Source organism: Festucalex cinctus, chromosome 3 (assembly GCF_051991245.1).
Source record: "Festucalex cinctus isolate MCC-2025b chromosome 3, RoL_Fcin_1.0, whole genome shotgun sequence".
Lineage (NCBI taxonomy): Eukaryota > Metazoa > Chordata > Actinopteri > Syngnathiformes > Syngnathidae > Festucalex > Festucalex cinctus.
In genome coordinates, this window is record NC_135413.1 from 720,135 (window position 1) to 745,417 (window position 25,283).

Genomic DNA, 25,283 nt, shown 5'->3' on the forward strand with positions numbered 1-25,283 from the left:
GGAGGCTGAGGAGTGTGATCCCTCTGTAGTTGGAACACACCCTCCGGCGGTCCCCCTTCTTAAAAAGGGGGACCACCACCCCGGTCTGCCAATCCAGAGGCACTGTCCCCGATGTCCACGCGATGTTGTAGAGGCGTGTCAACCACGATAGCCCCACAACATCCCGAGTCTTTAGGAACTCCGGGCGGATCTCATCCACCCCCGGGGCCCTGCCATCGAGGAGCTTTCCAACCACCTCAGTGACTTCGACCCCAGAGATAGGAGAGCCCACCTCAGAGTCCCCAGACTCTGCTTCCTCAAAGGAAGATGTGACGGTCGAATTGAGGAGGTCTTTGAAGTAGTCCCCCCAACGATTCACGACGTCCCGAGTCGAGGTCAGCAGCACCCCATCCCCACTGTACACAGTGTTAATGGTGCACTGCTTTCCTCTCCTGAGACGCCGGATGGTGGACCAGAATTTCCTCGAAGCCGTCTGGAAGTCGTTCTCCATGGCCTCACCGAACTCCTCCCATGTCCGAGTTTTTGCCTCAGCAACCATCGAAGCCGCGTTCCGCTTGGCCAGCCGGTACCTGTCAGCTGCCTCCGGAGTCCCACAGGTCAAAAAGGCCCGATAGGACTCCTTCTTCAGCTTGACGGCATCCCTTACCGCTGGTGTCCACCAGCAGGTTCGTGGATTGCCGCCGCGACAGGCACCGACCACCTTACGGCCACAGCTCCGATCGGCCGCCTCAACAATGAAGGCGCGGAACATGGCCCATTCGGACTCAATGTCCCCCGACTCCCCCGAGGCAAGGGAGAAGCTCTGCCGGAGGTGGGTGTTGAAACTCTTTCTGACAGGAGATTCCGCTAGACTTTCCCAGCAGACTCTCACAATACGTTTGGGTCTGCCAGGTCGGACCGGCATCTTCCCCCACCAACGGAGCCAACACACCACCAGGTGGTGATCAGTTGACAGCTCTGCCCCTCTCTTCACCCGAGTGTCCAAAACATGCGGCCGCAAATCCGATGACACGACTATAAAGTCGATCATCGAACTGCGGCCTAGGGTGTCCTGGTGCCAAGTGCACATATGGACACCCTTATGCCTGAACATGGTGTTCGTTATGGACAATCCGTGACGAGCACAGAAGTCTAATACAGTCTTCCCTCGCTATAACGCGGTTCACTTTTCGCGGTCTCACTGTATCGCGGATTTTTTTTTAAGTGCAATTTTGCATATTTTTTTGCAGTAATATACCCATTTTATAAAATTTATGAAGTTTTGAACATTATCAATGTTTGAACAAGAGAGAAATGTGAGAACATGTAAATGCCTCAATGAGAAAAGTGTCTAAATTGTGTGGTAGGGGATTTTAGAGCCTTAAAACATAAGAATTGTAAAACATAAAGCTAACTACTTCGCGGATTTCATTTGTTGCGGGTATTTTTTGGAAGCTAACCCCAGCGGAAAACGAGGGAACACTGTAACACTGGGGGCGGCGTGGCGCAGTGGTATGGTGGTCGTCTCCCAACCCAGAGGTTGTGGGTTCGATCCCAGGCCATTGTGACCACGACGAAGTATCCTCGAGCAAGATACTGAACCCCCAATTGCTCCTGATGCTGAGTCATCAGTAGGTGAATCGGTAGTCAAAATGTAAAGCGCTTAGAGGTGGAAAAGCGCTCTATAAATGAAGTATATATATATATATGTATATATATATATATATATATATATGTGTATGTATATATATGTATATATATATATATATATATATATATATATATATATATATATATATATATATATATATATATATATATATATATATGTATATATATATATATATATATATATATGTATATATATATATATACGTATATATACATATATATATGTATATATATATATACGTATATATATGTATATATACGTATATATATGTATATATACGTATATATATGTATATATACGTACATATATGTATATATACGTATATAATATATATATATATATATATATATATATATATATATATATATATATATATATATATGTATGTATATACGGTCAAGTGTGCTCAAACAAAAAAAAACAAATCATGCGATTAATACGTGATTAATGCAAAATTTTTCTGTGATTAATTAATCTATTAACGCTTTAACTTTGACAGCCCTAGTATGTGTGTGTGTATATATATATATATATATATATATATATATATATATATATATATATATATATATATATATATATATATATAAAACAGATTTTAAAATGATTCAATTGTGACAGCTCTAGTCTTCTCTAGGAGGACCATCAGTTTTTGTTCAGACCTGTTTCATGAGCGTTATTTTCTCTTCTTTTTAAATAATTATATTGAACCACTATTCAAGCAAGGTCAAGATCAAATTATGTACTTTTGTCCCATTCAAGTTTTTTTTTTTTTGGGACCACTTTGTTTTTTGGAGCTTTTTTTTCCCCCCTCCATTAATAGCCCAGTACTAACAAGTTTGCCACGTGTGTATTTATCCTATATATTAACATCAAGATGTGTGCATTCTTAGGCAAGCGGACGCCATGGAGGGGCATCTTGCTGTTTGGTCCACCAGGAACAGGGAAATCATATCTGGCCAAAGCTGTGGCGACGGAGGCCAACAACTCCACTTTCTTCTCTGTCTCCTCATCAGACCTCATGTCTAAGTGGCTGGGAGAGAGTGAGAAGTATGTTTACTGCCAAGAAAACAATGCCAATTTTGAGGGCCTTAACTGGCACAGAAACACATGAAACTTGGCACACATATCTGGCCTGGCAAAATGAGCAATATTTGATCGTTGATTGTGCTATTTTTACAAAAATGACTCAATAGCACCCCCTAGAAATTTTGAACGAAGCAGCCCCGCTTGTACGTTTAAGCAAGATCTATGGAAATTTTTAGGTGTATGAAAGAGCCCAAGACCTACAAAAAAAGTCTCTTGGACCCATATGCTAAAATGAATAGGAAGTGAGCTACGAATTTTTGAATCTCCCATTTTTGTCCATTTTTGCACATTTACAAAATGTAAATTTGCCCACTTCTCCTACACGTTTCATCTAATTTGCTTCAAACTTGACCCAGACCATGTCAAGACCTGAGCCAATGACAGGGGAAAAAATTCTTCACTTTTTGGAATACTATATGATATATATATTGTGTTTTGCAGTGGAAAAGGATATGCTTAACTCCCCGGTACATGCTCCAAAAAAAATCCCAAACTTGACATGTATGTTTATAGTCAAGGCCTAAAGATATCTCTATGACAACATTCAGTTATAAATACAGCGCCACCTAGCCTTTGAGGCATAAAAAAAAAATACCCCACATACGGTATTTTGTACAAAATTTGTAAACTCATTTTAAGTGTGATAACCAAGTCATTTATGAATATTATTTTACTTTCCACCACTCAAAATGTTCACCGGCATCAGACTGATCCAAACATATGTACTTTTTTTACTTTGTTTTATCTATTTTTGATAGCCTCTGTAGACAATAATCGCAATATCGTGAATGAAGGATATGCTTAATAACGCCCTGGTACATGCTCCAAAAAATCCCAAACTTGACATGTGTAGTTACAGTCAAGGCATGAAAGTATCTCAACAACAACATTCAGTTTTAAATACAGCGCCACCTAGCCCTTGAGGCATAAAAAAAATACCATACGGTATTTAACTAAGTCATTTATGAATTTTTTTTAACTTTCCACCACTCAAAATGTTCACTGGCATCAGACCGATCCAAACATATGTACTTTTTTTTTTATTTTGTTTTATTTATTTTTGATAGCTTCTATAGACAATAAAAGCAACATTGTGCAATGAGTACACCGAGCGATGATGTGTATATATATTTTACAAAAAATCCCAATCAGGGCAGCTCACCTAAAAATAAAAGATCTCTGAAAATATTTAGGTGTATGAGGGAGCTCCCAAGACCTATAAAAAAAAAAAGTCTCAGACCCATATGCTAAAATGAACAGGAAGTGAGCTACGAATTTTTGAATGTCCCATTTTTGTTGATTTTTGCACATTTACAGGGGTAATACTTTTGCCCACTTCTCCTACATGTTTCATCTAATTTGCTTCAAACGTGACCCAGATGTCGAGACCTGACCCAACGACAAGGGGAAAAATCTTGACTTTTCGAAGTACTATATGATCAGGGCGGAGCATCAAATTTGGTGTTTCGCAATGAAAAAGGATATGCTTAATAACTCCCCGGTACATGCTTCAAAAAATCCCTAACTTGACATTTATGTTTATAGTCAAGGCCTTTACTGTTTAATGACACCTCAGTTGGAGTTAACTGTAAATGAATGACATCCATTGTAAATTTAAATACAAAACATGCTTCATTTTTAAAACATTGCTGGCCAAACACTATTGCTAAAAGCGAAGGGAGGATCACATTCAAATGCTAACGGGAAGTTAGCATCGACTTCGGGAGTGTTTTTCCTTCAAATACTGAATAATCACACACACATGTTGTGAGAATACATACCCAGAGGTGCGATAAAGCTACGCAAGGCACAAATAAAGAATGGATCCGTCTATGGAGTTAAAACAGTGCCAAAACCCCATAAACTCAAAAAACGTGATCTACGCGCACAAAACGTGATCTACGTGCACAAAACATGATCTTTGTGCACAAAACGTGATTTACACACACAAAACATGATCTACGCACACAAAACATGATTTACACACGCAAAACGTCATTGACCACAATGCATCCTGCTGTAAAGTTTACTGGCATTGTGTGTGCGGATCTTGGGGTTTCAGCACGTAAAACTGCTTGGCAGAATATTATCCGTAGTTGTAGAATTGCTTTTACGTACGCAAAGGTTTTTTTTTTTGCACTTAGAAGATATTTTTTTGTCCATGAAAGTTTTTTGTTGTATACCTGAAAGATATTTTTTTGTAATTGAAGATATGCTTCTTTGTGTGTGTAAAACAAAATACATTAGTTTGTGAATGACATTTTGTATGCATAAAATCACGTTTTGTATGCATAGATGGCATTTTGTATGCATAGATGGCATTTTGTGTGCGTAGATCACATTTTGTGTGCGTAGCTCACGCGTTGTGTGCGTAGATCACGTTTTGTGTGGTTAGAGGGTTTTGGCATGATTTTAATGCCATATCAGTCCCAAAGATGTGTGACGCGACTGCAAACGTGGAAGATGTTAAGTTTTTAGCATTTTATTTTAATTTCCTTTTTAGCCTTCCTTACGATCATTTCAATTAGGAGTATGCCATGTCGTTACTTCTACCATATTGCCGGTGTATTTTTTTAATTTTTTTATTTTAAATAACACAAAATTGACACAGTAGTGATGTGATGACATAATCCATAACATCATACGTCGTCGTGTTCATTCCAATTGTGCAGGAATACTGTTACCGTTAAAGTTACGAGGAAACGCAACCTGGAATATTCACAGGCAAAAGACGTAAGGAGGACATTACACAAGCTGTTCGGCATAAAAGGGAACGGCAACAACAAAAAAATAGACAGACGTTGGTTAGATAATACTGAAGTGGTCGCGTGTTGTTTGGCCAAGATAAACAATCTGCGGTGGTTATTTTGCCGTGACCGGCAATTCGCCACCTAGTTGACGTGACTTTGTGATACTAACCGGCCGCTGAGCAAACTGGTGGCTCTCAACGAGACTGTATGCACGTTGCGACCGTGCAGCGGCCTAAATATGCACGCTTGTGTTATTCATAACTGCTTGTAATTGTTTAACAAGCAATCATGCCATTCAACGCCAGAATGTGTCGCTCCTCTGAATGACCAGAGACATTCATGGTAAAATAATGTTCGCGCATCCAGGAGAGTTGCCGGTTACGGCAAAATAACCACTGCTTAAACAACCGCAAATGTACACTACATCATAGTCTCTGTAGTAATGTTATGCTACTTTTTTTTTTTTTTTTTTTTTAACAGTAAAACGTCCTGCCACTTTTCACATGAAAATAGTTCTCAAATGTGTAAAAAAACATGTCTGTATGGCTCAAACTGGTACGGTTGCACCACACCGCTTCTTCTAGGTATAGTCAAGTCGCTTGGCATTAACAGCATCAGCACTTTTTTTTCCCTTCTTTATTTGTAAAGCACACACACAATCACTCTAACACACTATCGCGGTCTCCCGGGTGGGAAGTGATCAGACGTTGCCTGCGCCACCTCGCCAACCAGAGTCCACACTATTAGCAAATGGCTACCAGAGCCAAAGACACAGGCCCTTCAAGAGAAGGAGGTTGTGGCCTAGGCATGGCCAAGTTTCAGGTCATTACATAAAAGTGACACGCCCTAAAACAGGCTGCTCTGAACAGTGATTTATTTATTTATTTATTTTTTATTTTTTTTCCCCTGATTTAGGATTTAGGGACAGCAAAAATATTACATCCAAAGTCAATTTTGACTAATTTTCTTTGCTTGTATACTTACCTATTTATATTTATTATACCGGTAATTAGGGGTGTGAATTGCCTAGTACCTGACGATTCGATTCGTATCACGATTCACAGGTCACGATTCGATTCGATACCGATTAATCCCGATACGAATTTATTATTTATTTATTTATTATTTATTATTTAAGTCGATTGTTGCGATTTTTTTCATTCAAATTTAGAAAATGCTAATCAGCAAGCTTGTAGAGTGTAAGATTTATATGAACATGTATTTATTTATCTGAAATTTCAGTCTTATAGAGGTTGTAATCTGTTTCATGTTTGAACAGCATTAAAATAAAATATTAAGGCTTAATGTTCCGTTCATATAACATTCTTCCATGCTCAAGGTGTGAATCCTAAAAAAAAAAAAAAATCGATTCTGCCGATTATTGAATCGATTCGAGAATCGCGCGATGTAGTATCGCGATATATCGCCGAATCGATTTTTTTTAACACCCCTACCGGTAATTAATTTTATTTTGTGTTATTTCCTTTCACTTGTCTCCACTGCAAGACTGATTTCTATTCTATGTACAGTAGGGGTGTGCTCCAAAAATCGATCCGGCAATATATCGTTGCGGGCCTCATTACAATACACGTATCGATACGCAGGCGTCAGAATCGATATTGCTCGTTAACTTTAAATAGGTAGTTAATGTTTGCTTTTGCAGATTGCATGTACCTAAAAAATAAAAACCAGCAGCGTCTTTCAAGTTAATTGCCTTCAATTAATGCAAAAATAGCTCACCAGTGATTGGACACTGTCTTGCTAAGAAAAATGAAAGCAGAGGATGAATATCATCATTTATTCACTTATAAACTTAACGTGGCACGTGTCTTAATGTACCAGTTTTCCTATATTTTGTTTAAAAAACAAAATAGAATGTGTTACATGAAAAAAAAATGCTTTTTTTATTTCCCCAAATATTTAAAATAAGCACATTTTAGAGCTGTAATTTTAACACTTTGATATTTTTGCTCATGCTCGTGGCTCATGCCTATTAATAAATTTTCCCGGTGTGTCTGTGAAAACTGCTCCTTGCTCCGCAGTGCGTGCACATTTAGACCAGGCATGCCGCTTGGTGGTAAACCAGAAGAGCTACTAACAAAAACATTTTTGTCATCCAGCATAAACATATCCTTTAGGTATACATATGACTGTTATTATAAAATGCAAGTAAATGAATGTGAAATATTGGGATACATATCGCCTTGAAGATCAAGTATTGGGATAGTAAGTATCGCGGTACATATCGTATCGTGACCCCTGTATCGTGATACGTATCGTATCGTGAGGTTGGCGGCAATACCCAGCCCTAATGTACAGCACTTTGTATGCAGCAATAGCTGTTTTATAGTCCTTTATAAATAAAGTTGAGTTGAGATATGTTCACAATATTTAAGGGCCGTTAAGGCTCATTGGTAGAGTGGTCGTCTCCCATCCGGTTGTGAATCCTCACTTCTGGTGACATGTTGAAGACACTTAACCCAGATTTGCTCCCAGTGGACCTGGGAGAGCCCTGCGTAGCAGCAGCCAACCACTGGTGTGTGAACGTATATATGTGGGTATACGGTTTCTAACCCAGTAAAGCGCTTTGTGACTTTGTGTCTGGTGTAAAGCGCTATACAAATATAGCTTACTTACTTACTTACTTACAAATGCAGGTCACAGACATGTCTTTTACTCATTCGACAACTATTTTAATATGTGGAAAAGTGGCATATTATGGGAGCTTTAACGCGTTTCTTAATTTACCAAATATTCTATAATTTGTTTAAAAAATGTAATAGTGTTGAAGGAAAGAAAGAGCTGTCAAATATTACAAGGACAAAATTAGCAGCATAATGGACAAAAATAAAAACCTGCGATAAACTGAATCGGAAATAAGTGAACCGTGAAATAGAGGGGCCACTGTAATAGTAAATAAAACTTTCCTTTTTGTACGAAGTCCAGTATGAACTGTGTGTTTGATAGAATTTCGTTAGTTGTTTGATTAGATGAAGGATTAATAATTCAAAGTGTAGCTCCTTCACTTTAAGATTGATTACTGAAGTTTGTCATTTGCTTTCCTCTCCCTCTCCAAATTGATTAAACAGACGTCGTGGCCCAACAGGTGAGCGAGAGACTTATCCATTCATTCGATTCGTGCTTTTAATTTCTCTTACCAAAACGAGACCAATTTACGATACATGTAAGTTACACACATTCGTCTTTGAAGTTGAAACATTGTATAGTTTTGATGAAAACTCTCCTATGTTCCGCTTACACAACCACACTGTTTTATTGCTGTTGTCTTCCTAAATAGGTATTTTAACTATCTTTGTCTTTTCTTTTTTTTTTTTTAAAGACTTGTCAAGAACCTGTTTGATCTGGCCCGCCAGCACAAACCCTCCATCATATTCATAGATGAGGTGGACTCTCTGTGCGGCTCCAGGAATGAGAACGAGAGTGAAGCTGCCCGCCGCATTAAGACAGAGTTCCTGGTCCAGATGCAGGGTGAGCACAAGCGAAGGTTACGAATGTAACTACGGTACTATGAGTCCCGAACGTCCTTAAAAGCATGGAAATCCCCCATGCACATGCGTCACTTGAGTAATAATCCCACAAAAGGGACATGTACACCATAGTTCCGGATGACATCATCCTCATGTATAAAACGGGACGGGAACCGGAACACAGTCTCTCAGAACCTTCTCGCGCAAAACACACGAGGGCTCTAAGTGACAAGCAATGCTGGCGGTCGTTTGGGACTCATAGAACCGTAGCTACATTCGTAACTTTAGTTCTATTTCGTCCCTCTCGACCGCCAGTTGGCGGTGCTTAAAAGCACGGAACGCCGAATACCAGCGACGTCACGAGGACCCTGGAAACCAAACCTCACAGAGGGGCCTCCGAAGGACCGAGAACCACATCCAGTGGACGAGGAAAGGTGATAGCCAAGGTGATGAATCCGGAGAGCTTGCAAGGTGGCGACCAGGAAGCGGCCGTACAAACTTCATTCAAAGCCCATGGTCATGGTCCAACAATCCTCCCTGAGGGACCCCCAAAGGACCGAGAGCCTCAGCCAGAGACAGCTAAAACGTGCAAGGTGAAGACCAGCAAGCAGCTGCACCGCCACCCCTCAAGGGTACATCTTGACGTAGAGTGGTAGCTTGGAAACAGTTGCACCTTTCGCAGGTCATCACAAGACGAGTTAGGTGGTGTTACGGAACACACCCTAGTCTCCAAAGATAAGTGGCACGTCCACACAGGACAACAAAGCACTGGGGAGAAAAATTCAATTGACCTTCGGCCACTTGACAACCCCTGCCCCAACGGGGTGCCGACGAAGTCATGCGGGGCCAATAAACGAGGAGTGAGGAGCTTTCCCATCAGAGTAGCTGATGAGATCTCCCGCCGAAACGCCGCTTCACAAGACAACCTAAGAAGTTTCACTTCCACGGCACGAAAAGGAACCAGCGTCACGCATCAGGACCAAGCGTGGGACACGAGGCAGGTTCACGGAAAAAAGCCGAAGGGCCTCTCTGAGGACGGAGGCCACAAGGCTATGGCATCCCACAGAGCTGCCATCCATAGCAACATGGCAGACCAAAATGGCCACCACAAAAACCTTGAGTGTAGAAGAGGCGCACCTCTTAGGTAAAACAGATCGACGGAATTCCCAACTGCCGAAAGTGGGTACATTACGAGATCCACCCGGGACACCACTCTGAAAGCAATTTCCACCAGTTAGCACACTGCAACCGAATAGAAAGTTCCAAGTCGTTAAGGATCGTATGCCTGAAAGAAGATGAGCACATTGTCAGCAACGGTCACGACCCTCATCAGCCCAACACACACACACAGGTGGAGTCGACAGGGATCGCGATGCCAATCCACCGAACCAGTCAACCGGGTGGAGACTCCGGGTCGGAGGAGCAGAGACTGCGGAGGAGGGTGAACCACAAACCGGGCTATTCAAAAAAGGGGCCCACCAACAGCATTGTGTGATTCTCCAGAAGCACCCTCAGAAAGGTCAGATTAATGAGGGGGAGAGGCCGCTCCCGCAAAGAAAACCAGAGGAGACAGTGAGTGGACTCCTCGGATGCCGAGAGAGCAACAGTCACCCTGCCGAAGCGACTCCAAATGTCGCTCACCACCTCCCGCCGTATCAACATGGCTGATGACGTACAATCCTGATGATTGATGTGGCATACGGAGCAACCATGAAGCCACCAGACTCTCTGAGGCGCCGTTGACAACTCAGCAGTGGGTGGAGACGAAACGGTCACCCTTGCAAGTGGCTGCAGTGACAGCAGGACCAGCGGAATAAACGCCGTCAGGGACATTAGCGTGCCCCGTCGTAGCAGAAGGAGAACGGAAGGTCGCCTCCTGTTCACCCAGAGGAGAGAGACGAAGTGTAGAACAACGTCCCCCTCTGTGAGACTGGCCGAGCATCCAAGGATGTGGCATCCAATGACATCCCGAGCAATGGTCGCGTTCACGACACATGGTGGGAGAGAATGACAATCCAAAAGGGAGCACCCGGACCCGCCAGTGACGGCCCCCGTGGGAAAAGCGGAGAGCCTGTTGTGCTGAGTAGCAATCGGGAAGAAGAAGTAAACGTGCATCACCTCGATGACAGTGAACCATTCCCCATCGATCGTATGCAACATGTCTGACGTAATAAGCATGTAGAAGGGTAACACCCTGAGGTAACGTATGAGACCCCACAGATGGGGCGAATCTGTCGGGAGCCGATGACCAACACACAAATTGTACCAGCAGGCACAAAAGTCCGTCACAAAAACATGAGATTCCGAGATCCAACAAGACTGATGAGTAGTCCAGCTGAGAGAGGCCACACCCAGGAGGAGACTGCAAAACAGCAGAGGGGTCCAACCTTAAACGTTGGAAAGCACAAAACAGCCCGGCCCAAACCCACTCCAGCTGAAAACCCGCTCAGGAGGAGAAGCCCTGGGAAGTGGAAAACACAGTCCACCTCCGAAGGTGCAGCACCCACGTCCTCAGATTCCTGGACACAAGTTCCTGAGATTCCAATGGAGACGGCAACCTCGACGACATCGCCAGCCTGGGAGGGCAACCGGCGGCCACAACGTCCCTGTACAAGCAGACGGGGTTTGATCACTCCAATGAAGTTTGCTTCACCCTCACAGTCGCCACCAAGTGGCAAAACCGCACGGAAAAGTGATAATCAGCCCGAACATTCCTTTGACACTCCGAAGGCTAAGGGCCGCAGGAGAAGCAGATCTGCGAATATCTCCGCATGGAGACTGTAGACTTCATGTAGAGAGCGGCCGACTTCGTGTGGGAGAGGAGGCGGCAACCAGCCTCGTCACCAATGGAACAAAACAAAGCTCCGCGCATGGAGAGCAACAGAAGTCGCTTGGAAGACGACAGACTTCGCGCTTGGAGAACGGTAGACTTCTTCATGTGGGAGAGGAGGCTGCACTTGGCCGCTTCCCCAGTGGAACAAGACGAAGATCCGCGCATGGAGTGCGGTAGACATCGTGCATGAGAGGAGGCTGCACCTAGCCTCATCATCAACGGACCAATACAAAGTGCCGCGCATGGAGAGCAGCAGAAGTCGCGTGGAGACCGGCAGATTTCGTGTGAAGAGCGGCAGACCCCATGTGGGAGATGGAGGCGGTCGCTAGCCTCGCATTTAGCCACTTTACAAATAGAACAAAACGAAACCACAAAGCAATCAAACAAACATGCATGTGGTCGTTTGTGCCGTCCTAAGCTAACAGTTTGTATGGCAAACAATTTACCGGCTAACAAACATGAAGGCAGCTGATGCCCTTCACTTTGATGGGCCGGGGCAGTAGAAGCAGACCAGTGCTTTGACCGGCCTGCGGGGGGTTGGGAACCCGTGCTTTTAAGCACCGCTTACTGGCGGTCGAGAGGGATGAAATAGAACTGTCTGAACCTCAAACAGTTATTATTGCAGTGAAGTCAAATCAGCACTATTCTTTATGACAGACTCTAGATAAAAATAGATACACTATGGTTGTTATATACAATCGCAAGTAAGCCTCAAGTCTTGGTGTCAACATTAATTTATTCACAACAATTATAATAATCAAGCCATTGTTTAATTTACAATTGTTCAAATTCTCTGATTTCAGCGTCGTGAGTACATTGTTATTGCGCTCTGCCTTTTTAAAAACTAGTGCTAGCATGCGCTAGTGAATGTTTTAGCATACTGCTAATGGCATGCTACCATGTGTAGCGTCGCTGGGAACTTGGAGGCGCTCCCATCATGCTTTGTGGCACTGGCGATTGAAAGGGTGTTTTAAAATGCAAGTTCTGTGATAATTATTCTGCTAGTTAGTGGTCTAGTTGTTGTATTGGTTTTAGTAGTGCTTTCTAGTTTGTTGCTACATGGTGATTTAATTTTGCCGTGACACTGTGACTGTACATGACATGGGGAAGAATGACTTGCCTGCATTCTGCGAGTTTGAAAGTGGGTAAACGAGAGCTTCTGCTTACAATAATGAAAGTGGTCACTGGTCCTCACTTACATGGTACCGTCTTTCTTTTTAAATATCTAATTTTCAATGTGGGCACATGCGGCTTATAGTCAAGTGCGGCTTATGTATGGACAAAATGCTTTTTCCTTTAGAAATGTAGTGGGTGCGGCTTATAATCAGGCACGCCTTATAGTCCAGCAATTATGGTAATAATAAAAATAAATAATAATAATTATTATTCTTATTCTTATTCTTTTTCTTTTTCTTTTTCTTTTTCTTTTTCTTCTTCTTCTTCTTCTTCTTCTTCTTCTTCTTCTTCTTCTTCTTCTTCTTCTTCTTCTTCTTCTACTTCTTCTACTTCTTCTACTTCTTCTACTTCTACTTCTACTTCTACTTCTACTTCTACAATTATCGGCCGGTTGTAACTTTTTGCAACCTCAGTTCCAAAGGAATTCCACTCCTATGGCCTGGACAGGCCACCGTGGGGGTGGGGAGGACAAGAACATCCCCCACAAACAGCCACACATGTTCTGACTGGCACACACACACGTCAGAACAGTAAAAGCCTTCTTAGAAACTTGACTTTCTTATTTTGCAACAGAACAATGAATTATGAAATGTTGACTCCATGAAATGTCATGAAAATGTTCCATTGCAGTGGCAGATTCTCCACTAAACTTTCATGTGTATGCACGTTTTAACAATGTAAGCTAGGTAACATTTCATTTGAGGTATTCAATTGTACGTGTTGCATTGATTGAATTCTGACCTTAGAATTTCAACAAACATGGGATCCAGATTCAATCTGATTAGTCTCTACCAAAACCCTCTCTAAGCTGGTAACTTTCCACTTTGGTCTCACCGGCCCCCTGGTGTGGAGGCCGCCGCCCTCCCAATTTAAAAGCACGCTCCCTGCTTGCTGCTCTCTCTCTTCTTCGCTGCTCTTTGGCTCCCGCTCTCTTCACTGCTCCTTGGCTCCTCTTGGCTCTTTCCTGGTCTCCATCGGCGTGGCTGCCAGAGAAAGGGCTAGCCCAGCTAGCTTAACCTCCAGCACACGGCAACGCACAGAAGCCATCGCGTGTAGCGACAGGCGCAGCGAAACACGCTGCTTTTAGTCCCTGCAAAGGCTCAACGGATGGTGCTTTTCCCAAGCACCCTGAGGCCTCCACCAAGAGGGCCCCTTCCCAGCCAGCAGGTTGACCCCGTGAAGCTCAACTGGCCAGCCGGACGAATTCTGCTCCTCTTCTGAACTGAACCTTCTTCATCCCTTCTTCAAACGGGCTTGGCGAGTCTCCATCCAGGGTCCTGCTTCTCAGACCAACCCCATCTGTAAGTGCAACTTTGCAGGCCTTTGCCCTAGTACAAATTGGTGCAAACTAGGTTGATTGTGGGTCCCATGTTGGTTTGATTTAAGAAATCCATCACCTTGGTTAAGACCGTTTCTCTTTTCTTCTTTTCTTCTCCTTTGATTATTTTTATTATTTTAGTTCTCGTTTCATTTCCTATCATAGTAGTTAGTTTTGCTTCTTTAAATTCTAAGTAGATTATCCCACCTAGGTTAGAGAATAAACGTGCACAAAACTCAACCCCTGGTTTACTGTGTGTGTGTTTCATCAATTTATAGTGACCTCTAAGCTGAACAAAGAACTCACAAAATTGTAGTAAGGGCACAACCTTCATTTTAATGACTGATTCAACGAGGTTCTCATCTGTTATCCTGATAAAATTATCAAAAAGAGATGTGGTGCTCCGCAGGCAAGCTCAACTTAATTTAAATATTAAGTTTGAGTCTCCTTCAATTAATGAGCCAATTGATTATCAATTTAAGAATTAACAATTATTGATTTAATAATTAATTGGACCGATTTCCCTTACACTTCTTATTCTTATTCTTATTATTTGGTCTGATAGAAAGGTCGCATAAAGAAAATAATTTGACCACTTTTATTGTCTTTACTCAGACTTACGAAGGTATTACATGAGCTACTTTTCCACTAACAAGCCCAGGATCTTTGAGTTCTGGGTAAAGGGAGTTCCTGGTTGTAAAAGTTTATTTTTGTTTAAATTTATCATTGTGTTTCCACATTGTCTTGGAGTTCTTGGTAATTAATTCAAATGAGTTTGATTATTATTATTATTATTATTATTATTATTATTGTTGTTGTTGTTGTTGTTATTATTATTTGTTCTGATATAAAGGTCACATAAATAAAATAATTTGACCACTTTTATTGTCTTTACTCAGACTGACGAATGTATTAAATGAGTTGCTTAATTGTGTTTCCACAGTGTCTTTGAGTTCCTGGTAATTAATTCAAATGAGTTTCATGACGTATGAGTTTGATGGGCTCATCCCATGTAAAATCAACACATCCCCAAATTTTATCAACCAATCAGCCTTGGTCATTACAGCCCACCCCCTCAAAGTTCCTGCCTGGCTCAGCAAGATCCTGCTGCTGAGATAGTACTTGGATGCCCCCTGGCGAATTTAATTACCCTGATAATTGTTGTTGGTGGAAAAATGCGCAAACTGAATTTTACCAAGGTAAACTGAAAAGTTCTCCAAAAGTTCCAGCGGTGGAAAAGCACCTACAGTCTCAAAATTTAAGCGATCAATAGGCCGCCCTTTTATCATTGTTAATATTCCCAATGTCTTGCTTATGGATCTTGATCCAGAATCAAGGCCACGTGGATCGCATTGTGAACGTTTATGATGCTTTTCTTTCTTGAATTTATTTGCATGACAAAACCCTATCTCCATAGAAAAGATGCTTGTACCAGACTATTTTACGAGCTAATAATTTTTATCCTTATTGTTGTGTCAATATAGTTTTATTTAGCGTTTAACTCTTTGGCCGCCAAAAACGTCATATGACGTTTAGTATAAACCTAGGGTATGCCGCCAAAAACGTAATTTGACGTTATCTATGTTTTTTAATGGAAACGGGTGGAGGAAAACCTTGGGCAGCTGTGCTCCAAGTATCAAGCCGATCGGGTTACTATAATGAGTATTCCTGGCCGATGCAAGACAGTCTTGGACAGTCTTTCGTCCTCCAAAGAACGTGAAGGTAAGCGCTAACATACTAAGAGATTGTTAGAAAGATTACTTTCCTAACTTTTCGGGCGATCTGCTAGCAGCGTGTGTAAATGTGCTGATATACACTAGAACATCTATTACCTATACAAACGTGAATGTATATTTTATAGATCGCGCTCACAGCAACGTCCGTCCGCTGGTTCTACGACAAAGAAAGGTGTAAAAAAAAATAATAATAATAAAAGTTTTCAATACACCGCAACAATAAAAAGTCTTTCAATACTGTAGTATTGTAATTGTATATGTTTCTTTCAGCTCCTACTAATAGGGCCCAAAGTGACCCTTCTCACAGTGAGCAGAACAAAGGTAAAAAGAAAAAGAAAAGATTCTCCACAGCACTAATAAAATATTTGATGGTAAACGACGTATTTATTCAATAATTTACAGTGTGCATCGACCAATACAGTCTTCCCTCGCTATAACGCGGTCTTTTCGCGGTCTCACTGTATCGCGGATCTTTTTTTAAGTGCAATTTTGCATATTTTTTTGCAGTAATATACCCATTTTATAAAATTTATGAAGTTTTGAACATTATCAATGTTTGAACAAGAGAGAAATGTGAGAACATATAAATGCCTCAATGAGAAAAGTGTCTAAATTGTGTGGTAGGGGATTTTAGAGCCTTAAAACATTTATAAGAATTGTAAAACATAAAGCTAACTACTTCGCGGATTTCATTTATTGCGGGTATTTTTTGGAACCTAACCCCAGCGGAAAACGAGGGAACACTGTACATCCAAGAAAAAAAGGTAAACATATGCGCACACACACACTCATTGCATCACACTTCTCTAAAATAATATATGATATTGAAATGTAAATTTGCAGATCCCAAAGATTCTGGCTGGCATGAAGTGGGCTGGTAGCCAACCATCTTCCCCTTTGCTGCAAAACCAGGACCAAGGGAGGCTGCAGCAGAGCTGAATTCCCACCTGCCAGCTGACATCCTGGAGCTCTTCATCACAGTTGAACTTCTCCAGCACATCGTTCATCATACCAACCTCTACGCAAATCAGTCCATGCAGAAGCAGACCGACAAAAACTGTGGTGCAATTCCTGCTGCATCCCCCTTGCACGCAAGGGATTGCTCCACAATATACCAGACAAAAAGAAAAATTGTGTAGTTGAAACATCCACACAATTGTAAATAGTAACACGCACACACACCACACATGCGCAGTTGCACACGTGTAGTTTGTAAAGAGTTTTCCAAATTGTTTTTTTGGATTGCTACTGTTGAATGTAAATAAACTGTTATTTTGCAATCAAAAAACACTTTTTTCTTTTTTTTTTTATTGTTGGGAGAGTGTTTTATAGAAGTTTAGGTGTTTGTAGAATCACTCATGCAAAAAAAAAAAGTGCCAAATTCACTAGAGTGCATGAAATCGTTTCACAAAAAGCTTGATTTCTCCGTATTTTGGAAGAAAATAGAGGATTTGGGTGAAATGAAGCTGTTTTCTATTGTTGATTACTGAAAATCTGAATAAGGTAGAAACAAACTTTTTTTCTTTTTTTTTAGATGAAAGATGAGATTTCAATCTTTCATTTGGTAGTATCCTCGTTTCCATAGTCCTAACACAACATTTTCTGTGAAGCTTGAAAGATCGGCAAAATTCTGTATATCAGCTGGCACTATGGGGTTACCTTTTCCGAAAATGGCTGGCAGTCAAAGAGTTAATGGCAATTGTGCGGCAGGCGGGTGAAATTACTCTTTGCGCATAATGTCAAGCGGCCGATTTAATAGATTTGTTGCATTAGGATTTGTCAAGATAGGTAAGTGAGTAAGCTTTATTTGTATAGCGCTTTTTACAGACACAAAGTCTCAAAGTGCTTTACAGGCAAAAAAACGCACACACACATATACACGTTCACGCACCAGTGGTCGGCGATCAATGAGAGAAAACAGGCGTTTAAAATGTTTACGTTCATTCGAGCAAGTCTGGAGCAAAACAAACGTGACCCAACATCCAGCATACATGGCGTTTGAGGAATCAAAATGCACCACAAAGCTGATGTATCACCACTTCTCCAGAATGTGCTGATCGCACACGGTAGATCCAGACTTGACGTGGCGGTCCGTAAAGTTTCACGTTCTGTTTGTTTTCTATAAATACCACCTTTGGCGCAGAAATGTTCATATGTAGGGTTTTGGCCTCATTTTCATCGTATGTAAGCTTTATAAATGAGGCCCCAGCTCTCTGATACTGCTCAGTGGTGCACTTGGTAAATAGGTGGTGGGCCGAGGGCCGTTTTCGTGCATTTGAATGATCCCCAACGAAGGAGGACTTCATTTTTTGTTAACATCAGCTTCATTTCTCAACAAATGAAACACAATTTGTTGGCACTAGCTCTTGCACATTTTGTATTGATCGGTAACTTTGTGCAGGTTAACGGCTCCGGCAAACTGAGCGGGCAGCTATGCTCGGGCTCCGACATGCATGACGTAGTTGTGGTTTTTGTCCAATGACACGCTTCGAAATGCGCCCTCTCGGTTTGTTTTTCCAGGTTTGTATGCACTCGTGATCTGTAATGTTTAAGCGTTATCGTAGTTGATATCTTATATTACTACACGCATTGCATATTTATTGCTAAAATAACACTTTTGTACATCAGTCACTTTCAGAAAGGTAACATGAGTCAACATAGTTGAAATTTGTCTTTAAACTTGACTGGGAATAGTCCTTATTGTCACTTCTTTTGAAAAGTTATCCCTTCTGAATAAGGTCACAAAAATGAACTACACAATTATACCCCCACGGCCCACATTTGTTGAAACTGTTTTCTTGCTAACTACACAGAAAAGGCTGCTCAGTATACAGGATGAAAGAACTAAATAAACTAGAGCTGCAAGCAGCTATAAAGGGCCCTCGCAGCCCGGGCCACGTTGGGGTACTTGCACGTTGGGGTACTTGTACATTGGGGTACTGGCATATTAGGTAGGGGTGGGACAAAAAAACGATTCGACCGAACCATCGGTCGTTAAGGGGAGCTAAACGGCCGTATCGGTAGCAGACTTGTCAACCGATACAAAATCCGCCGGGAATCCTTAGATACATTGCTTGTAAAGCTGTGGACCGGATATCGCGTTGCTGTGAATCGGTTGCGAGTGAGGCTTTATGGTTTTCATAACAATGGCAAGAGTTCTGCACCGTGCTCTACTTGTTTTGTTTCCATTTCAGTAGCAGCACTATTCAAGCTACTTCCGTGTTTACAGAGAGCTAGCAAAGTAGTGCTCAGAGACGCTTCATTCCCCGGATGTTGTAAACATAATGCAAAGACGTTACGCACCTTGGGGGGGAGCCTACCGTCAACGCCCTGCTCGCGACACGGCGCGCGCGCGCACAACGAGTGACAACATGCAACAGTGGAGACAGTTAGCAGAAGCCGGTGCCGTACATCTTGGTATTTCCCATTGCTATCAAGTCCTCTCGGTGCACTTGTATGTCCCGGGCCGGCGTTGGTACTGCGCGCGAGCCAAAAAGAATAACTCCCGTGACGATCCAATGCATGGATTCAAAAGACACAGGTATGTCCCACAGCCAACACACCAGCTAAGCTAAAAGCACACTGCAAGTATCTCATTTCTCAGTTTGTGGCTCCCTGTCAATGTACACAACTAGCATGAGCAGCAGATAGGAGAACTGAGACGTGCCCGCGATTACGTAATCAAACTCAAAATGAACGACAGTCCAAAAAACAAAACAAACAGTAATGATTCCATGGTCATCATCGTGTCTCAGATTAAAAAAACCAAAAAGATGTCTTACATTAACCAAAAATGAATGTGATGGCAAAGAAAAACAAAAATTGTTTAAAACAAAAATTGTTAATAAAAAGGGAAATGCACTTTTGGAAATATTTTTGGATATATTAAGTTGTTAAAATGTGTTTGATAGATTTATTCTTCCATAAGGTGGCTTCATATTTCTTTTGGCTGGACGGTAGGTTTATTTCATGTCTTAAATTTATGTTTCTGAAATGCTTCACAATGTGGACATATTCTGTTTAATTGTGTTGGTGTCTTTTTAAAGGTTAAATATTTATATTTCAAATTGAATTATCAGCCTTTTGTTTTCCTGATCCTGATTTTGAATTAAAAAAAACAAACAAAAAACTATTATAACTGTTAATAACAACTAATAAATATTTAAACTGATACATTTTTCAGTCATATCGCCCAGCCCTTTGTTCCGGTCCATTTAAATAATTGATTCAATATATAAAAATATAGAAGACATTGTTGTTGTTCTTTTTTTTACACATTTGTAGATACTGTAAAAATGTGTGGTGTTTTAAGATTAATGTTTACAAGCAACAAATGTCACTATAAGATTTGAATATTGAAATTAATCGTACCGAATCGAAAATTGTATCGTTCCCAAACTTAATCGAACCGTATCGAACCGTTCTGTTCTGAAAGATAATCGTTTTTCAATTGAATCGCAACTTGTGTATCGAGATACATATCGAATCGGCCTCATGTCAGAGTTTCCCACCCCTAATATTAGGAGCAAAATTTCTTTGAACATGCTATGTTAAACCTTCACATGTGAATTTTTTTTTTGCCAGGTGTGATGTGTGTGTCAAGCTTAATGGGTTTTGGTTTTTGTTAAGATCTGCAAAAACCAGCGTCCTTTTTTTATTTTTAGGGAATAAGTTGACCTGACTTTTTTTTTTTTGTAAAAGTATATATAGCCATCATCGCTCATACTCATTGCACAATCATTGCTTTGATTGTCCATAGAGGCGATAAAAAAAAAAATGAAACAAAATAAAAAAAAGTACATATGTTTGGATCGGTCTGATACCAGTGAACATCTTGAGTAGTGGAAAGTAAAAGAACATTCATAAATGACTTAGTTATAACACTTACAATGAGTTCACAAATGTTGTACAAAATACCGTAAGTGGGGTTGCTGTTTTTTTTTTTATGCCTCAAGGACTAGGTGGCGCAGTATTTATAACTGAATTTTGTCATAGTGATACGTTCAGGCCTTGACTATAAATATACATGTCAAGTTTGGTGTTTTTTGAAGCATGTACCGGGGAGTTATTAAGCATATTGTTCGTTCACGATACTGCTTTTAACGTCCATAAAGGCTATCAAAAATAAATAAAACTACATAAAAAATACGTATGTTTGGATAGATCTGATGCCAGTGAACATTTTGAGTGGTGGAAAGTAAAAGAATATTCATAAATGACTTAGTTATCACACTGAGAATGAGTTTACAATTTCTGTAAAAATATCGTAAGTGGGGTATTTTTTTTTTCTGCCTCAAGGGCTCGGTGGCGCTGCATATATAACTGAATGTTGTCATAGAGATACCTTCAGGCCTTGACGATAAACATACCTATCAAGTTTGGGATTTTTTGGAGCATGTACCGGGGAGTTATCAAGCATATCCTTTTTCATTGTGAAATGTGTTTACAATTTTTGTAAAAATACCGTAAGTGGGGTATTTTTTTTCATGCCTCAAGGGCTAGGTGGCGCTGCATATATAACTGAATATTGTCATAGAGATACCTTCAGGCCTTGACTATAAACATACATGTCAAGTTTGGGATTTTTTGGAGCATGTACCGGGGAGTTATCAAGAATATCCTTTTTCAGTGCGAAACACAAATTTTGATGCCCCGCCCTCATCATATAGTATTTTGAAAAGTCAAGATTTTTCCCCCTGTCGTTGGTTCAGGTCTTGACATGGTCCAGGTCAAGTCTTAACTCAGTCGGATGAAACGTGTAGGAGAAGTGGGCAAAAGTATGCCCCCTGTAAAAGTGCAAAAATCGTCAAAATGGGACATTCAAAAATTCGTAGCTCACTTCCTGTTCATTTTAGCATATGGGTCCAAGAGACTTTTTTTTGTAAGTCTTGGGCTCCCTCATACACTGAAGAATTTCCAAAGATCTTGCTTAAACGTACAACCGGGGCTGCTTCGTTAAAAATTTCTAGGGGGCGCTATTGAGTCATTTTTGTAAAAATAGCACAATCAACAATAAAATATTGCTCATTTTACCAGGCCAGATGTGTGTGCCAAGTTTCATGAGTTTCTGCGCATGTTTAGACCCTCAAAACTGGCGTTGTTTTCTTGTCGAACAGTGCTAAGCCACGCCCACAGCGATTCGCGAAAACTCACAAACTTCGTCTTGTGACATCATGAAGGCCGAAACCCTCATCTGAGCAAATATGAGGTAGGTTCAGTTAACGTGTTTGGAGAAAAACGTAGAAGAAAATTCGTAAGAAAAATAATTGCCACTGGGTGGCGCTATCAGTAAGATGAAATATAAGTTCGTAGTTGTCTTTAGGGCTGAACTCTCATCAAATGTGTGAAATTTTGAGAAGATAGGATCATCTCGATCAACTTAATGCAGAATTTATTGTCACAAAAAATCTTCAGACTTTGCGTCACCGTAGCGGCCACACCCTTTGTCAAAAACTTAGAATATTCGGTGTGGGGCATGATCAACATCTTAAGGCTTTTCTGACCAATTTTCAACTGGATACCTTCAACGAGCTCAGCGCAGTAGCTAAAAACGTAAAGTATGGCATTTATTGTTACCACTAGGTGGCGCTATATGTATAACTGAATTTTATCATATAGATGTTTTCAGGCCGTGACTATTACGTTGCCTGAGAAGTTTTAGATTTTTTGGAGCTTGAACATGGGAGTTATTAAGTATTTGCTCTTTCTGGACAAATGAAATTTTAAAGGCAATATTTGAGGCCCCGCCCCCGTCATATAGTATTTCGAAAAGGCAAGATATTTTGCCCAGTTGTTGTCTCAGGTTTTGAGATGATAAATGCCAAGTTTGAAGTCAATTGGATGAAAAATGTTTGTAAAGGGGGACAAAGCATGACCACAGTGAATGTGCCAAAATAGGCCAAAATTGGACATTAAAAAATTCATAGCTCACTTCCTGTACATTTTAGCTACATGGTCCCAATAGTCTTTTTTTTTTTTTTGTGCATCTCGGGGTGCTACACGTGCCTGCCAATTTTCGTTGCTCTAGCTCAAACGTGCCGGGCTTGGTTTTTATTTTTCTACGCTAGGGGGCGCTATAGAGTCGCATTGTTATGACGACTTCATAATATCAAATTTTTCGCCAGGCCTGAGGAGTGTGCAAAGTTCGGTGAGTTTTTGTGAATGTTTAGGTACCCAAAATTGCGATCGTTTGCGGAGAATAAAGAAGAAGAAGAAGAAGAAGAACTAGAGCTGCGAGCAGCTATAAAGGGCCCTCGCAGCCCGGGCCACGTTGGGGTTCTTGCACGTTGGGGTACTTGCACGTTGGGGTACTCGCACATTGGGGTACTGGCACATTAGGTGCAAAATTTCTTTGAACATGGCATGATAAACCTTTACATGTGGATTTTTTTTGCCAGGTGTGATGTGTGTGTCAAGCTCAATGGGTTTTGGTGATTGTTAAGATCTGCAAAAATCAGTGTCCTTTTTTATTTTTAGGGAATGAGTTGACCTGATTGGTATTTTTTGCAAAAGTATATATACCCATCATCACTCTTACTCATTGCACGATGTTGCTTTTATTGTCCATAGAGGCTATCATAAATAAATAAAACAAAATAAAAAAGTACATATGTTTGGATCGGTCTGATACCAGTGAACATCTTGAGTAGTGGCAAGTAAAAGAATATTCATAAATGACTTAGTTATAACACTTACAATGAGTTCACAAATTTTGTACAAAATACCTTAAGTGGGGTTGGGTTTTTTTTATGCCTCAAGGACTAGGTGGAGCTGTATTTATAACTGAATTTTATCATAGAGATACCTTCAGGCCTTGACTATAAATATACATGTCAAGTTTGGGATTTTTTGAAGCATGTACCGGGGAGTCATAAAGCATATCCTTCATTCACGATACTGCTTTTAACGTCCATAGAGGCTATCAAAAATAAATAAAACTAAATAAAAAATACATATGTTTGGATAGGTCTGATGCCAGTGAACATTTTGCGTGGTGGAAAGTAAAAGAATATTCATAAATGACTTAGTTATCACACTGAGAATGAGTTTACAATTTTTGCAAAAATACCGTAAGTGGGGTATTTTATTTTTTTTCTGCCTCAAGGGCTAGGTGGCGCTGCATATATAACTGAATGTTGTCATAGAGATACCTTCAGGCCTTGACGATAAACATACATGTCAAGTTTGGGATTTTTTGGAGCATGTACCGGTGAGTTATAAAGCATATCCTTTTTCATTGCGAAACGTGTTTACAATTTTTGTAAAAATACCGTAAGTGGGTATTTTTTTTCCATGACTCAAGGGCTAGGTGGCGCTGCATATATAACTGAATGTTGTCAAAGAGATAGCTTCAGGCCTTGACTATAAACATACATGTCAAGTTTGGGATTTTTTGGAGCATGTACCATGGAGTTATTAAGCATATCCTTTTTCATTGCGAAACAAAATTTGATGCTCCGCCCTCATCATATAGTATTCCGAAAAGTCAAGATTTTTCCCACTGTCGTTGGCTCAGGTCTTGACATGGTCCAGGTCAAGTCTGAATTCAGTCGGATGAAACGTGTAGGAGAAGTGGGCAAAAGTATGCTCCCTGTAAATGTGCTAAAATCGTAAAAAATGAGACATTCAAAAATTCGTAGCTCGCTTCCTGTTCATTTTAGCACATGGGTCCAAGAGACTTTTTTTGTAGGTCTTGGGCTCCCTCATACACCTAAAAATTTCCAAAGATCTTGCTGAAATATACAAGCGGGGCTGCTTAATTAAAAATTTCTAGGGGGCGCTATTGAGTCATTTTTGTAAAAATAGCACAATACATGATAAAATATTACTCTTTTTACCAGGCCAGATGTGTGTGCCAAGTTTCATGAGTTTCTGTGCATGTTTAGACCCTCAAAATCGGCGTTGTTTTCTTGGCGAACAGTGCTTAGCCACGCCCACAGCGTTTCACGAAAACTCACAAACTTCGTCTTGTGACATCATGAAGGCCGAAACCCTCTTCTGAACAAATATGAGGTAGGTCCAGTTAACGTGTTTGGAGAAAAACGTTGAAGGAAATTCGTAAGAAAGAAAATTGCCAGTAGGTGGCGCTATCAGTAAGATGAAATCTAAGTTTGTAGATGTGTTAAGGGCTGGACTCTCATCAAATGTGTGAAATTTTGAGAAGATTGGACCATCTGGGTCAAGTTAAAGCAGCTTTTATTCTCACGAAAAATTATCAGATTTTGCGGCACCGTAACGGCCAC

At 40.8% G+C, this 25,283-nt stretch overlaps 1 protein-coding gene across 2 annotated transcripts in view; it reads left to right on the forward strand.

Annotated features, from left to right (window-relative positions):
* Positions 1–25,283, forward strand: part of vps4a (vacuolar protein sorting 4 homolog A) — a 373,362-nt gene that overhangs the window by 102,938 nt on the left and 245,141 nt on the right. For both annotated transcript variants that reach the window (XM_077518130.1, XM_077518131.1), the window contains 2 exons: positions 2,545–2,701; positions 8,831–8,979. In XM_077518130.1, coding sequence (XP_077374256.1) covers positions 2,545–2,701; positions 8,831–8,979 — 306 coding nt within the window. The remainder of the gene's footprint in view (positions 1–2,544; positions 2,702–8,830; positions 8,980–25,283) is intronic.